Source organism: Camelus dromedarius, chromosome 4 (genome assembly GCF_036321535.1).
Source record: "Camelus dromedarius isolate mCamDro1 chromosome 4, mCamDro1.pat, whole genome shotgun sequence".
NCBI classification, from domain to species: Eukaryota; Metazoa; Chordata; class Mammalia; order Artiodactyla; family Camelidae; genus Camelus; species Camelus dromedarius.
In genome coordinates this window covers 88,431,567-88,447,322 of record NC_087439.1, presented here as the reverse complement: position 1 = coordinate 88,447,322, position 15,756 = coordinate 88,431,567, and the positions used below count along the sequence as shown (strand labels likewise).

General features: G+C 35.8%; 1 protein-coding gene across 13 annotated transcripts in view; it reads right to left on the bottom strand.

Annotated features, from left to right (window-relative positions):
- Nucleotides 1-5,862: 5,862 nt before the first annotated feature.
- Nucleotides 5,863-15,756, bottom strand: part of AGFG1 (ArfGAP with FG repeats 1) — a 70,322-nt gene continuing 60,428 nt past the window's right edge. For 8 of the 13 annotated variants that reach the window (XM_064485232.1, XM_064485224.1, XM_064485234.1 and 5 more), the window contains 3 exons: nt 13,972-14,130; nt 12,914-13,005; nt 5,863-12,344 (listed from right to left, as the gene is read on the bottom strand). In XM_064485232.1, the coding sequence (XP_064341302.1) occupies nt 12,285-12,344; nt 12,914-13,005; nt 13,972-14,130 (311 nt within the window). In that variant the 3' untranslated portion in view covers nt 5,863-12,284. The remainder of the gene's footprint in view (nt 12,345-12,913; nt 13,006-13,971; nt 14,131-15,756) is intronic. The other 5 variants (XM_064485227.1, XM_064485230.1, XM_064485233.1 and 2 more) reach the window with 2 other exon arrangements.

Here is a 15,756-nt window from a genome sequence, read left to right as displayed (position 1 = left end):
AGAAACAGTTTGCAGACTCCTAATCTTAGGACTAGTGTAGAAATATATCGTCTGACCAAAAAGAGACAGACATCGATTACAGCCATTAGAAATGACTTCATACATCCTTTGAAAGATACTCGTCAATTGTGAAAAATTAAAAGCAGACGATAGACTAGTTGCATAAACTATATACATGAACAGTTATAGTTAGGAAGAATTCTACACCGAAAGTTTGATATTGGCCATCTAATTTTTCCCGAGGGTTGGGGGACTCTTTAAAAGTTTTCCTTGGTGGAAAAAATTTTTTTTCCTTCAGTAAATATATCTTTACTTTTTTAAAAATGCGAGACAATAAGCTGTGAAGTACCTGCTTTTAAAGAAAAACAATTCTAAACACCATTTCTTTAAAATCAATATAGGAACCACCGACCCGCTTCAGCCAGTTTCCAGTGCTTGGGCCAGACCTGGGCCAGCAGGGGATGTGATACACATGTATCTTCGTCTCCTGAGCCACCAGTCTTCTGAGCCAGCTACTCCACTGTGGACTGCCATGGTTCCACTACCACCACCAAGGGACACTGGGGTGTCCTCAGGTGCTTCTGCTCTGTTTGCAGAGCCTCCTTCCCGTTCCCAGGGACTGGCTTCATGGTGATAGTGAAACCCGTGCTTTTCAAATTCACCTCTTCACACAGAACCTCATCTTAACAGCATCACCTTGATGCATTAACGGGCTCCATACTGGCATATTTCTATACTAATTCTTTTTAATAAATAAAATAGCCAGCGCAGTGACTCCTAGTAACATTTAAAACTGAACATTCTTAAGAGGGAACTTAATTAAAATGTGCTTTTATATAATTTCTTTTGAAGAGTTTTTCTTAATCTAACTTTTAAGATTCTCTAGAACAATTTTTACATAACAAACTGACTTTCATAAAAATTTTAAAAGCTAAACACAAAAATGATTTATCTAACATAAATAGCACCTAAATCGGTGCTTCTTGATCTTGAATATGCATACAAGTCACCTAAGATTTAGTAAAATGCAGATTCTGATCACTATCCCGGGATGAGAATTTGTGGGGCTAACAAGCTCCCAGGCCACGTCCGGGCTGTAGGTCCTCAGACCAGTGTGAGCAGCAAGTGACCAGAATCATCTTTAATGTAACAGGTGCAATGTACATGCTTCAGAGAATTCCAAACTAAAACTGTTTTACACTAACTTCAGGTACAATTACTATTACTGACTCTTACACTGCTTTCCGTGTTCTTCGTGCCCGAGGAACTTGGAAGTATTTGCCACAAGTACCAGATGCTGTGGGTGCTTCAAATAGCTGCTTCTCCATCAATATGGAGAACCCGCAAGGTACAAACGCCTCTCCCTCCTGCTTCCTTTGACTTCTGCTCACCCTCAGCCCTCAGTCTTTAAATTCTGCTATTCCTTCAAGGCTCCTCCTCCTTTAGGCATGCCTGAGATCTCTCCTATCTCCGGAACCCTCTCTCCCTGCCCTTGATTTGCACTTGTGTACCCATCAGCCTTCCCCCGTCTAGACACTCATCTCCTCCAGGGCACTCACTGTGGTAGAGCGGTTCTGAACACCCGCTTCAAGAGCTGGGTTCAGAGCTCGGTTCTGCCACTTATTACTTGAACAAGAAAATCACCATCTTAGCCTGTTTCGCCCGGTAAAACAGAAGTCATTCCTATATAGAAGGCTGTGAGGAATCTAGGAAGTAATGTTTAAAAAAGACTAAGCAAAGTGGCACCAAATTAACACCAACTACATGGAAGCTACCGTGACAACGACATCAGCATTTAGTGTAATTTCCTTCTCGCGGGCAATTCTCAAATATTCCTGGAAAAGTCAAAATTGTTCTACATTTTAAAAAATATTTTAAATAGGAGAGGCTCAAAATATTGGAAGTCTGAATGGCCCACTAGGATTTGCAAGTTCCTGTAATCTAAAATTCCCACAGCTAAGGATGTTGGACATCTGATCTGAAAGGCCTGGGTAATTCCTCTCCTCTCTCTTGAAGGAGTGACCCAGAAATACATTGTAGTGAAATTAATACCCTACCCCGCTCCCCATTAGCCATTTCTACGTGTAGCAAATCCAGGGTAGGGAGAAAAGATGAGCCTGTGAGCCTGAATAATGATCAGTTCAGCTGGAGGATCTGAATACGTAGTCCTTCTCTAACTGATTTAAAGAAAAAAATAATTACAGAACCAAAAGGGAAATTGTAGTCCCACTACAAATGAGGTTATTGAGCCTTGAAGTTAAATGCCATCATTAGCAACAGAAAAGTCTCCCACAAATGAACTCATCTACAAAACAGAAGCTGAGTCACAGCCACAGAGAACAAACTTATGGTTACGGGGCAGTTAAGGGATATAAATAGGGAATTTGAAATTTGCATCTCTTGGGGAGTGACGGAAACGTTAGCTAACTTGATTGTGGTGTTGGTTTCACTGGTGTATACACCTGTTTATGTACATCTGAAATATGTGTAGTTTACTGTACAGGAATCATACCATAATAAAGTATTAAAAGAAAAAAAACAGCAAAGCCGACAAAAAAAATTTGGAAAGTCCTCCATTGTGCCTCTGTAATTCCAAAACAATATAGAATGTAATAAATAAAAATACAAATTTAGGTGACTGAATTAATATTTGTAAGTTAACTTTTTAAACAACTCATAAATGAGAAAATCTAACTAGTAAGTCATAGGGAAATTAGCCCCGCCAATAAAAAAAGATGAGGTCTTATTTCATATGCCTTAAACTAGCAAGCATTAAAAAGAACTCCCTCTGACAGCTGGAGGTTGGCCCAGATCTCTTTTTGGTATTTGTGAAAAATAAAATAAACCCTTTAAATAGTAATTTAGTTGAAAGAATAAAATGTTAAGCGTTACAAGCCATTAGTGTGATTTTAGAATTTATTCCAAGAATTGGTAGAAGAGGTTATTTTCTGGATGGTACAAACCACCACACATTTAATAAAGGGAATTTCTATGAAAAAAAAATAATTTACTCCAAGAAATAATACAAATGAAGGTTATACACAGCAAGATATTCAGTTAACATTGGACTATGAAAAATGATAACCATGAAGACTACATAGAAATCAATATAAAAGATGTTTGAGATGTACCAGGTTCTTAAGATGTACATTCTTCACTCAGCAATTCCATTTCTAAGAAACGTGATGCCAAATCCCAAGTGTGCAGAAGTACAGGTAAAGCTTCTGATGCTGAAAAATTGGAAACAATCTCAATGTTTATCGTAAGGATGAACTTCATTGGAAGAGAATGAGGATCTATATTTAAAATTGAAAGGAATCCATGATATATTGAGGGAAATGTTACAAAATAGTTAAGCATAGCATGACTCCATTCTGAGAGGTCTTTGTATTTACTTACACATGGAACAAAATCCAGAAGTACTTGCTTTCACAATCAGGAAAAACAGTATGTAGTTCCAGTGTGGATGAAAATTATGTGGGAGAAGTACAGTATTAAAAATTAACTGGTTATAATCACAATGCAAAATTTCATATGGCTAAAGAAAAAAATATTGGATCATTGGGGGATAAGTTTTGAGTTTTAATTCCGTTCATGTTTGTGAAAGTGTTTTGTTTTGCTTTGTTTTAAACTCACACTCTTCTTATTAAAACTGCTGGAACCAAGAGCTTCAAGGTAGAAATCTAACAGGAGAGGATGAATCTTAAAGTCAGGCAGAATTCTACTCCTGCCACTTACTAAATAGCTGTGTAATCTTGGCCAAGTAAATACCTAAAAGCCAATTTTCTTGTGACAAATTCTGCCTGGAAGCAGCTGTGGCCATTAACTGCTATTATATGTGTAGCTCACAAAGTTGGTAATTAACAAATAGTGGCCATACTATTAAACTGTATGTTGCTGATACTTGATATTTTCAACTTACGAATACACCAGTTCAACCTAACAGTTGTTACCCTAAAATGGTTAATTCCAATTTCCAAAGCTAATTATTCTCTAAACATGTATTCTAAATGGCTGATGGGAATCATGTCTGACCCTCTGGAAGAGATCTCACTTTACAGCTGAGTAACTGGAAGCATCTAAATTACTTGCTTGAATGCCAGCTAATGGCAGAATTACAAGACCAAAACACAGGAAACTCGACTCTGGGTTAGTACTTTTCTGAGCCCTAATCCTTAAGTTCAGTAAAAATTATCAGCATACTGTTTAAGGAAAAAAAAAAAAAAGAGCTTGAATATTTCCTCATTAAATAAGTGAGACTAAAATAAAACTCGTTTTCCCCCAGGGGGAGGGGAGGGGACAGTTGTGGTGGTGATGGTGGAAATACTGATTCTAAGGAAAGTACATTTCCTTCCAGGTTCTGGTGATTAATGAAAATAATTTAAACAACAAACATGTAAATAATTGGGATAGATACACAAAAAATAATAGGGACTACTACCAGGAAATAAGATGAGGGGTGTGAAGGACTAAAGATAGTTCCCTGTTTGTCTTTTAAATTTCAGTAGGTAGTAGAGTAACTAAAATCCAATTACAAAAAAAAAAAAAAAAAAAAAAGACGTAAAACCAAGCTAGACCAACACGTACTTCAAGAAAAAAGTCATCCTCTGTGGGAGAAAAAAAACTTAATATTGAAAGTTCAGTAATGAATATGTGCTTTAAAATTTTTTTTTGTTGCGGGGGGGAGGTAATTAGGATTGATTGGTTTTAACGGAGGTGCTGGGGATTGAACCCAGGACCTCTTGCATGCGTAAGCACACACTCTACTACTGAGCTATGCCCTCCTCCCAGTAAATACGTGCATTTAACAAATGGACGTTTTGTAACTTAAAATGCAAAAAAGTAACAAAAGCTGTTATCAATGTGTAACTATGGAACGGAAAAAGTCAGAAGCAGGTGCATGAGCTGCCTGGCAGCAATAGCAATGATGTGCATTACAAAAGTAAAGGTTATTCTTCCAATTTTCCAGATGTCATCGTATTCTGTGACAAAGGAAAGAGGCTACTTTCAAATGGTACACAAATTCAGGAGTCTTTATTTTGAAAAATTTCTTCCAACGGTATTTCACAATGAACAAGAACTTAACCAAATTTATCTACCATAAACTTGAAACGAAAATTGCAATCAACCTGTTTTTGTCCAATACCCAAGGCCACCTCCTTCATTTAAGACCGGTCTTCATAAATCTTGGCATATTAACACATCTTCCAAGACATGCCCTGCTGATTAAAAAGGGCCTCATTCTTTCTTTCAGATTTCTCAGTAAGTTCTCTCTATTCCTAGCCTTAAGTGCTAAGATACTTTATCAGTTATCAGGGCTGATGTTATTTCTCATAAATTATTTTAGAAAGCAAGTCCTATCCTTGACGAATGGTAAATACATGTTAAATTCTATGGACTCTAACCTTGTGAGGAATGAGAATCTGAACTTTCAGTTATTACCCAAATCTTTTCTAAGGCAAAGGGAGCTAATTTTGAAGGAATAATGAGTAAAACATGTGGTTGTGCCCAAATGCAGATTTTGCCAAGCTAAATTTTATGTTCTCACCTCAAAAATAAAGCATATCCTAAACTAATGGAGACAAGGAAAGGCACGATACCAAGTAGTAATAGAAAACAGTCCCAAAATGCACTTTTAGAAGCTCCAACGGTCATGAAAAATTAAGGTGCAAAATAGATGGGAACTTGTGCAATCTTTCAATGAACTAACTGAATGCCTTCACAGTTCAGTTAAAAAGCACAGGATTTTTCAAATATCTTATTTTAAGACAGTCAATCTGAGGGATATTTTTCCTTCCTTAAATGGAAGAATTTCCTAATGGGAGCATAAGATCATACTGAATCAGCCGGTGAGAGTCAAAATTCAATGATGTCTATTTTATTGAGTTTACAGTCAAGCAGAATCAAGACTAACCTTCACATATGCAAAAGGATATTCTCATTTTAACAATGTTTTTAGTAGAAAAAAATCTATAAACATATTCTTTAAAAGGGAGATCCATATAATGAAATCTTGGAGCCATTAAGATAATGAGTTAGAGCTGGATGTGGTAATATGGAAAGATAAACCACGTTAAACAAAGAGAACCAAGTTACAAAACCATACATTTAAAATAAGGGAGGACAGCGAGAGGCGTACATATATATAGAGAGAGAGGTATATAAAATAAATGCTAACATTTCTGAAAGATGATACAAGAATACAAGAAACTACATTTCCCTGGGATGTGGGAATCAAGTCACAGGAAGGAGACATACTTTTTCACTTTATACCCTTTGTATATTGCATGATTTTAAAAATCATAAACATGTTATTATCTTATGGTAACATATAAAAAAACCTTTAAAGTCTTTAAAAAACCTGATTGTACCCACAGCATTCGATGAAACACTGTATAACATCAATTCACAACCCTTTGCTACCTTCTACTTCATGGTCATTTAGTCAAAATTAGAAGGCTCCTGGGGTGTCTGCTGCTTCTGTCCCTCCAACTCAAGAATGAGGGGAAATGTTGAGAATTTAGTTTAAAATTAACTCTCATTGTTTAAAACTAACTTGGATAACATCTATTCAAAATTCCAAAGAACCAATTAAGAAATTAATCAATGGGCATCTGAATCACCAATTAAAATAATTCATCCAAGATCACTTTTCCTTGTTACAGAAGCCTCAACCACTGCCCTCTGTTTTCAGTAAACTCCAGAGCTGTGTGAGTTGAACAAGCACAGATTTCAAAAATACAGCTAAATATATGAATTCTTATCCACTGGCATAAAATATGCAGACCGCACAGAGGCTATCAGGAAAGGAAATACATTTTTGGCAAAAGTCTTCACTAGAAAATATCATCATAAATTTAAGTCCTTACAGGACTCCAAAATCAGAACAGGTAAAAGTGGCGTAAGAGCCCTTCTGTGCCTACTCAGATTGGCCAAGGCCAATTCAAAGAACTTAGAACGCATCTGAACACTTGAGGCTCATACAATTGGGAATGGTAAGCTAGTGGCTACCTTGAGAGTATGGACACCCTTCAAACTACACAAAATTCAAGTTTTTAAAACACTGCAATGGTCAAACAAAACACAACTGCAGATAGAATTCAGAGTATATGCCATGAATGTGCAACCTCTACATTAGCACAAGCAATAACTGGACTTTTTAAAACCAGGGTTCACAATATTTGGGTCTTTCCAAATTAAATACCTCGGTGCCCAGAACACTTCTAGAAATAAACTAGTGTCCCAATTCTGGCTGAGTTAACAGCAAAAACCAAAAGGTTCTTCAAATACTGGATACAATCACCAAATAACCAATAAATTCAATGAACTGGGTTGTGGAATTACATCATCAGTGCTGTGCTGGAGTTAGCCTGCAAAGAGACTGGTGACTCGCTCTTTCTAACTTCAAGTTTAATAACATCAGACTGGTAGGTGAAATCAGCCATGGTGAGAGTATTTATACTACAAATGTCCGTAAACACTACAAAACAGGGCACTTTTTCATGAGAGAAAAACATTCACCAGCACAACACTGGATTACATCTTGGTCATATATTCATTTGTTCAAATACATAACAAGAACTTTACTAAATGACATACTATGTGTTAAAATAGACAAAGAAAAACTAATGAGGATAAATTCAATACAACAGGCTAATTTAAAAGTTGGACCGTTTCACAAAACAGAAGTCACTGTGATACGTCAGCTGTCTCTTTAGTTTAAAACCTGATTCACTAATTACCCCACTGATTTACTAGTAAAGCTTAAATCCTAGAGAATACTTACTGATTCCATCAAATTATGAATGGAACCCAAATTAAAAATGGTTACATTATGGAATATAAGATATAGAAGAAAGCAACTTTCTTGGAATTTCTTAAGATTTTAAAATTATCTTGCACATAAATGGCACATTTTAATCCAACAATAAAATATGTGCTCCCCAGAGCAAAAGCTCTGTCATTGGCCTACACCTTGCTTCTTTCATCCTTAAAGTCTGAGTCCACTTGAAGGGCTATATAACACATGGAAAGCACGTAGCAAGCTTCTGACATACTGAAAGAGTTAAATAAACCCACATCCCATAATACCACCATGTTACTGTGAAGTCATTACTTTTAAAAAAACCCCTTCATAAGGTCCCCTAGAGGGTAATTTCTGATACAAGTCTGACACTGCAAGAGGAGGCCAAAGACAAGGTAAGCGCCGCTGAACACAAGTTAGGGACAGGAGCGCAAACGTATGGACAAACAGGCCCAAGCAGCAAGGCCCACGCCTGCCTGGGGATGGCACCGTTTCAGTGTGCCAAAGTAACAGTGACAAAGCCACAGCTTGTGGTGCCTACTTACTGTAAACTACTTTTCAAATACTCACTATGTCTTCAAGAGAATTTTAAAACATTTTGTTTAAAAGAGAAGCAACAAGAAGTGCTCCCCTAAAAATGGACAAGGCATTAAAAGCCATGTGGGGAGAGAGGGGAGGCTTGCAAACCTCTTTCTTAAGTAAACACAGTCCTATAATTATAGCTGACTTCCTGGAGGATAGTGATTTTTGTTAGAGAAATCCAACTTTTATTTTTAAAAATGTATGTGTGTGTGTGTGGGTATACATACACAAAAAGAGCTAAAATTCTTTAACTATAAACATGGGAGAAATAAACTATTCTTCATTTCAAACTTTTCTTCAGCAAGGTGGTTTTTTAAAAATAGCTATTTGATAGTTCCCACAAAACAATTACACCATTTCTAAGTGGTCAGAATAGTAAATGATTCCAAAATAAACACCAATAACCAAGTCAGAACTCGCAATATCCTTTTTTAAAAAAAAGGAGATATTCACCAATTTCATCATTATTGAAAAGCTTTCAAATAAAAATAGAAGGAGGAAAACCCAGAAAACAATGTTGAAATTAAGTTTGCAATTTCAACTGGAATTTTCCCCACTAAGCCAACAAAAACACTTAGAAGTTTAGGGAGTAGGATGTTTGCCCTACAACTAAACATTGTTGTTCCAGAAACACAGAAATTTAAAGTGTAATGCAGTGGTTCTCAGTGTGTGGTCTGAAGACCCTTAAGGGTCCCCCGAACCCAAGGTCAAAACTATTTTCATACTACTACTGAAATGTTGTATGTCTGCTTCACTCATGGTTTCACAAGTGCACAGTGGGCTTTTCCAGTGCCCACAGGCCATATGATACAAAAAGAACTGCAATGTGAAAACAGTATGAGAATCCCACTGCTTCTATTAAGCCAGGCACTAAAGAGATGTGCAAAATGTACAATAACGGCATTCTAAGTAACTGTTTTTGGAAAACAGTTGTCATCCAAAATGGTATTTATGTTAACATATAATGAGTTTATTACTGTTATATTTAAATGAATAAGCATGTTTTATAAATATGTCTTATTAATTTCCAACATAGCAAGTTCTGATAAATATAAGTTACATAAACAAAAGCTCCTTAGGGATCCTCAATAATTTAAGAGTTGATGGTCCTGAGACCAGAATGTTTCAGAACCCCGGGTACTGTGACAGGGTGAAAGCAGCCACTCTCTCTCCATTTTTCCAACTGACAGGCACTGCGCCAGCCAGGGGAGGAGGGGCACCTCACAAGTAAAGAGAGCACTGAGACGCTTCTTCAAATTTACAGAAAGAATTATTTTATGGAAGAAAATGATTACCTAATCTCTATTTTCACAAAAACGAGAGTAAAACATGCCTTTAAACTATATCAGTAAAGTCTGCCACCCTAAAAGAAAAGACAATTTTCTTTCCTGAGCAAACACAGGAGAGAAGATCAGATTCAGCCAGTACGTCAGGAACTTGAGTCTTCATTCTTGTCACCTTTGAGTATTTTCTCCTCTTCAGCACTCAACACAATTCTGATGGTCTATATAAGACCAGAAGCAAATCTGATACAAAAGTCTAACAGAAGATTTAAATCCACATTAAAGCTGAATCACTTTTTACGCTAAACATTTTGATTTTATAAGCACTCATTTAAAGTCAATAAGAGTTCCCACTTAATTACAAACTTCAAGATTTACCCAGAAAAAAATAGTCTTTAAAATTATTTTAATAATAACCATTTAATTTACTTATTTCTTAGATGGAAAGCCTGGTAGGTTGATTGGGTAACAGCCTACAACTGTATAGCATAACTTTGCACATGAGTTAATTGGGACCCAATACAATCTAAAACATAAAAATTCAAAGACATTTCTTAAGTATTCCCTCTATGAGAAGGGGTCTGAAAGGAGACCCCAAAATGCAGAGACAATTCAAGTATACATCAACACACACCCAAACCTTTGCAGCATTCATTTAATTCTAACAGAAGAGACATACTGCTCAGAAAAGGGGCAGAAATTTCCCAGTCTTCTTGCTTATCAGAACAGTTCAGACAACCATACATTCAGCCAGATATGCAATGAACAATGTTTTAACAAGTCTAAAACTCGACACAGATTTTAATATAGTATGAAAATAACTCATGTAGTCACCACTGGAAAAGGTATTCAACATGAATGCATGACGTTTGAGGAAACTCATGTTCACCTCTTTTAATACCGAAGCTTTAAACACAGTTTTCGTCATTCTAACAAAACTTTCCAAACATGTATCACATATTTATATATGTGATTTCACCTTTTCTTGATGACACTGAGTTACAGTAATAGACAACTATCAGAAGATGATGTAATAGTGATGTCCTCTAGGCTGGGCGGGCTGTGCCTACACTAACTGGTCTTCAACAGTGTATGCTCTTCACAGATTTTTCTAACTCCCTCCTTTCAAGCCATCATTTCTGAACTGCTAATCAGCTATGGGCTGGGAAACCTATTCATCAGAATTTCACATAAGAACAAATGCATGAGCTCTAACATACAAACTTTGTGACTTAATGTGGGCTGCTCAAAGGCATTTTTTTAAAGACTATTACAAGTTTCTCAGTTGTGTTCTGTTTTGATAAGATTGCTAGATTATCACTGGATGAATGAGGCATCATATAAATATTTAAACAAATTCATTTGAATATTAACATAAAGATATAACTAAACATTAGTATCACTGCCTTTTCAAAGTATACTATAAGATAACACTGGGTTCCAGTTTCTTTCCCCCCAGAAATGAACATAAACAAATGTCCTATTAACATCAGCTTGTCCAAAGGAAAAAAAATTGAGGTGCAATCATGTCACAGTTAACGCATGTCTGCTTCCAATACATTCAAAGACAATATTTAAAAAAAAAAAAAATCAAGTTAAAATAAGCCTTTTGCAGTCTGAGAATTCAAGATACTTAAAAAAAATTTGTAAATACACATACATGCAAATTCTTCATATATACAAATTTTCACAAAATTAAGAAGTTGCAAAGAAATTAGAAGGATTATGGTGAATCTAACAAGCTACATTTAAATGCTTTACCACTGACATATTCCTGAATATAGCAGTCATAGTAGTTTTAATAAATTTTCTACATGGCCTTTTTATAAAATTTTCTCTTTTAGACATAAAAGTTAGTCACTAGAAGTCTTCTGAAATTCTAATTTAAGAATTCAAGATGTTCTCAATTCACTACTCATATTTAAGGCCACTTTGGTAAAGGCATTGCAGCAAGAACACAAAAACAATAGCATATTTTCTAATATTTATTTTTTTCACCTGCAAACTGTAGCAAAACATGATCAGCTTCATTATGCAGACAGGTATCCCTCTACATTTTTAAAGAATTTAGGCATGTATAAATAGAAGAGCTCTTTAGAAAGGAAAAATTCAAGAATGAATAAAACCTTCCAATTTTGACTTTGTAACTTTCCAGTAGCAATGGTTAAAGTGATTTTAGGTCATTCATTCCAAGATATATGACAGCACCTTAAAAGTGGCTGATCTATTTCCCCAGTAATATTTCTCACATAACAATGTGTTAAAGTTACAAATACTGATATGCACAAATAGCTAATTTCTAAGAAAAATATGTACAGTACTGCAGCATAATGAATGTGGTATCTGCAATAACTTAATATTAGCCAATTTGTAATATACATGATACCGCTACTTTCTTCTTCTTCTTTTTTTTTTTGCCAATTCACAGGTTAAAAGTTGTTACTGGAGCCCTCTGTTCTGCACATATTACCTGGTGTTTAATACACAATGCAGGCTTTTTAAAGACTTCTCTTGTGTTTAAAGCTAAGATCAGTGAAACAAGACAACAGTGCAAGAGGCGGAGAGATGTAATGTGACCACGTAAAAGTTCGTCCCATTTAAGTGTCTGTATAAGGCTATAAGAAAGGATTGGTTGATGAGCTTCCTGTTGGAAATTGTCCTGTTGGTGCACCAGTCTAAAGGAAAACATAAGACAAAATAAACAAACAGACAAATAAGAGCAGTGTGTGGGGGAAATATGATATTAAATGTCATTTAATTAAATTTTATTTAATACTTAAAGATTCTATGATTATTGACAATGATATTTATTCATTATTGTCATTAGCAACATACTGTAATAAAGCTATAGGTATCAGGCACTGTGCTGTGCCTTTTAGAGCCATTATTTTACATGCTCCTAATAGATTCTAAGAATGGACTTGGCCCTAAAAAATGCATTTATGATTCAAACCAAACCTGACTTAACATCCCTTTTTCACATTGTTCACTAAATCTACAGCCTTTCATAAAGCATTATTTCAACAAGAAAGCAGATACATTTCATGTATAAAATAGCTTATTTACTATCAATGCTTTGATCTGCAACTGATTAACGTGTGTTTCCGTAAGTCAAAAAGGGACCATGCACAATGGCTACCTCAGTTTGTACGATCCATCACTCGACTACCAAAGAGCATCTAGGAGGAATCATATCCTGCTCCTCCCAATCTGAAAACGATGCAACAGCTTACACCTCACTTACCATAAAAGGATTACTAGACACTCCAGCAGCTGCAACTTGACCAAAAGGGGTTACCACTGGCTTGCTTTGTCCAAATGCTGCAAAACCTGCACCTTATTAAAACAGAACCACCAATTATAACCCATACCTTTAAGAGACGATCTGCTGCTTATAAAGCTTCATAATGAGTTTCAGAGAAATTCCTACCAGGGTAACAATAATAAAACATCACTCTTAGCTTGTTGGGTCTCATGCCCTTTCAAATAGCAACCTTCCAGTGGCACGTCTTAAAAGAGCTTACAGTAACTCTCCAGAAATGATTCATTCCAGTTTGTCTCAGCTACGTAAACTGCTGACAAAGGATTTAACTAAGAGATGAGCTTGTGACTGAGAGGGGCTGTGAAGACAACACAATGGTTTCTATACGAACATCACAGTACTCCTTAGGAAATGTTTTGTCATTATGGCTCTGTCGTGGACCATATTTCCAAACATTTTTAAATCACTTTTAAAAAGAAAATGTGTTAACTGTAATTCAAGAATAATGTTCAAATCCAGGGACTTCAAACTTTGGCAAATGAGCAAAATGGGCAAAAACAAACAAAATAACAAAAACTGGTCTCTAGTGAATCTTCCTAAAAACAAGTAATAAACTAACCACAACAGTTACCTATTCAGAAAATTAGTCTGTCACTTAAAAAAAAAACTTTTACAAAATAGCAGAAACAATAGATTCTCTGATGTAAAACACACACTCTATAAAGTTTCCTTTTAACATCAAGAGGCATATTACAACACAGAAGATAAATTAGTAAGAAAGACACTGGAGATTCTGAGAAAGAAGGTGCTATTTAGTCTCTGATTTCGCCTAAATCTGTAATCTAGTCACAAAAGCTTACTGTATCACTCAATTTTCTGAGGCCCAAATAATCAAAAGCTTCTGTGTGTGTGTGGTAATAAACATTCAACACGTAATGCTACAGCATTCTTTAGATAAGCCTTTCAGCCCAAACAGGTAACTTAATGATACATAAAGGATACCTAAAGTTCACTTACAGATAGCCAATGTTAGGTCTTACCATTGGGCTGTTGAGAAAAAGCTGTCTGCTGAGGGAAAGCCGCCTGGGCTGGGAAGGCAGGCTGCTGGAAGCTGCCGCTAAAGCTGGTGGGAAGACTATAGGGAGCGGGAGTACCGAACCCTGCCGGCATGCTCATTGACGCAGTGCCAAAGGTCGCTGCTGACAGGAGAAAAGAAAGGCTGGTCACTTACATACAGAAGGGTAGGTTTTGTTGCTCATACTCAACATTATACAATAGGTATCATCTACCTTGAAAAACAGTTGAGATGTATTTTAAATTCCAAACTCCAACAAACTTTGTAGTAAGTTTTAGCACCATACATTTAAACATAATTTATAAAATTTGTTCTCCTTAAACCCAATGATCAGAATGAAACTATTTGAAATCACAAGGAAATTTCTCTAAGTAATTAAAGTTTGTGTCAAAGCAGCAGTCTACTCTTCAAGCCCATCATCAGGCAATTCACATGTATACTAGCGTATGCATTTTTACGTTTTGTTCTACTGCCCACAGTAAATAGTCAAATATTTCATTGTATCTAGTGAACTGTCTGCTATAATGTAATATATGTGTTCCTGGAAAAAAATGTAAAACCTCTGCAAAATAGTTCACTAAAAATAACAATACTTATAGGAGAAATAGGGTTAGAGGCAGGCCACAGAAAACCTATGCAGCTTTGTAACCAAATTAAAAAAAGGGGTAAGGATCCTAAGGAAAACAGTAGTACAATTTATAATATATGAACTACTATTACTTTTTTGGAAAGTAAATGAAGACTGCTTTGGATTAGGGGTAAAAAGAAGGTTAGGACTGATGAGTTACAGAAATTGGGGCAAGCTACTCAAAGATTGTAAAGGAAGTGAAATAAGCATTCTTAGAAAAGACAAAGAATGCAGGGTAAACGACACTGTGTCCAATATAGTACTGCTCCATGGCTTGCTATGTCCAGCCACTACTGATGGAATAAAGCATTGACTCACAAGTTGGGGAAATTCATGTGTGAACTAGAGCTACATATACAGTATGCTGCTGTCACTCCCCCATTTACGAATTACTTTATGAACTAATTCACATTATATAAAACATAAAGTAGAACAACGTATTACTTATTGCTAGTAAAGATTCAAAACAGAACCTTCCAACTGTATGTTCCAGGAAAGGCCTCAGTGAACTAAGAGCCAATAATGTTGCTTTTAATACAGAGTACTAGTAATTACAAAGTGAGACATTTTCAGCATGATGCTATCAAAAAACATAATTCACTGAATTTCCTGATTTAAAAAAATTTACCAATTTGATCACTGATTAAGGGCACAGAAATTAATACTAAAAAAGCTACAAAGAATTATCTTTTATTAAAAAAAATCATGTTATAGATGTTGCCCAAAGTAATCTTCATAATCTTAATTTTTAAAACAGTGCAATTTTCCTCAAAGGACCTAGTTAAACTGTCAAGTTTTAAATACTACTTTTTATTATTGATAAGAGAAAAGGGGAAATAAGCCACTGGGAAGCAAGTGAATTAGACTAATAAGCACACTGCAAAGGAACAGGAGGGCTTCGTAACAGACAACAGGCACTGACATGGCTGACAAACAGCTTTTTAAGAAAGCACTAAAAAGCAAAAGTTGGATACAGTTAAGCAAAACCAAACTCCATGGAATAATGTGGTCAAATGGTTTGGTACATTGAAAAGGTGTCACTCAAAGTACTATGAATTCAAACTTAAGAAAAATAATCGAAAAAGCTATTAACATTCTAATGTGACCATGTGTAAGCAATAC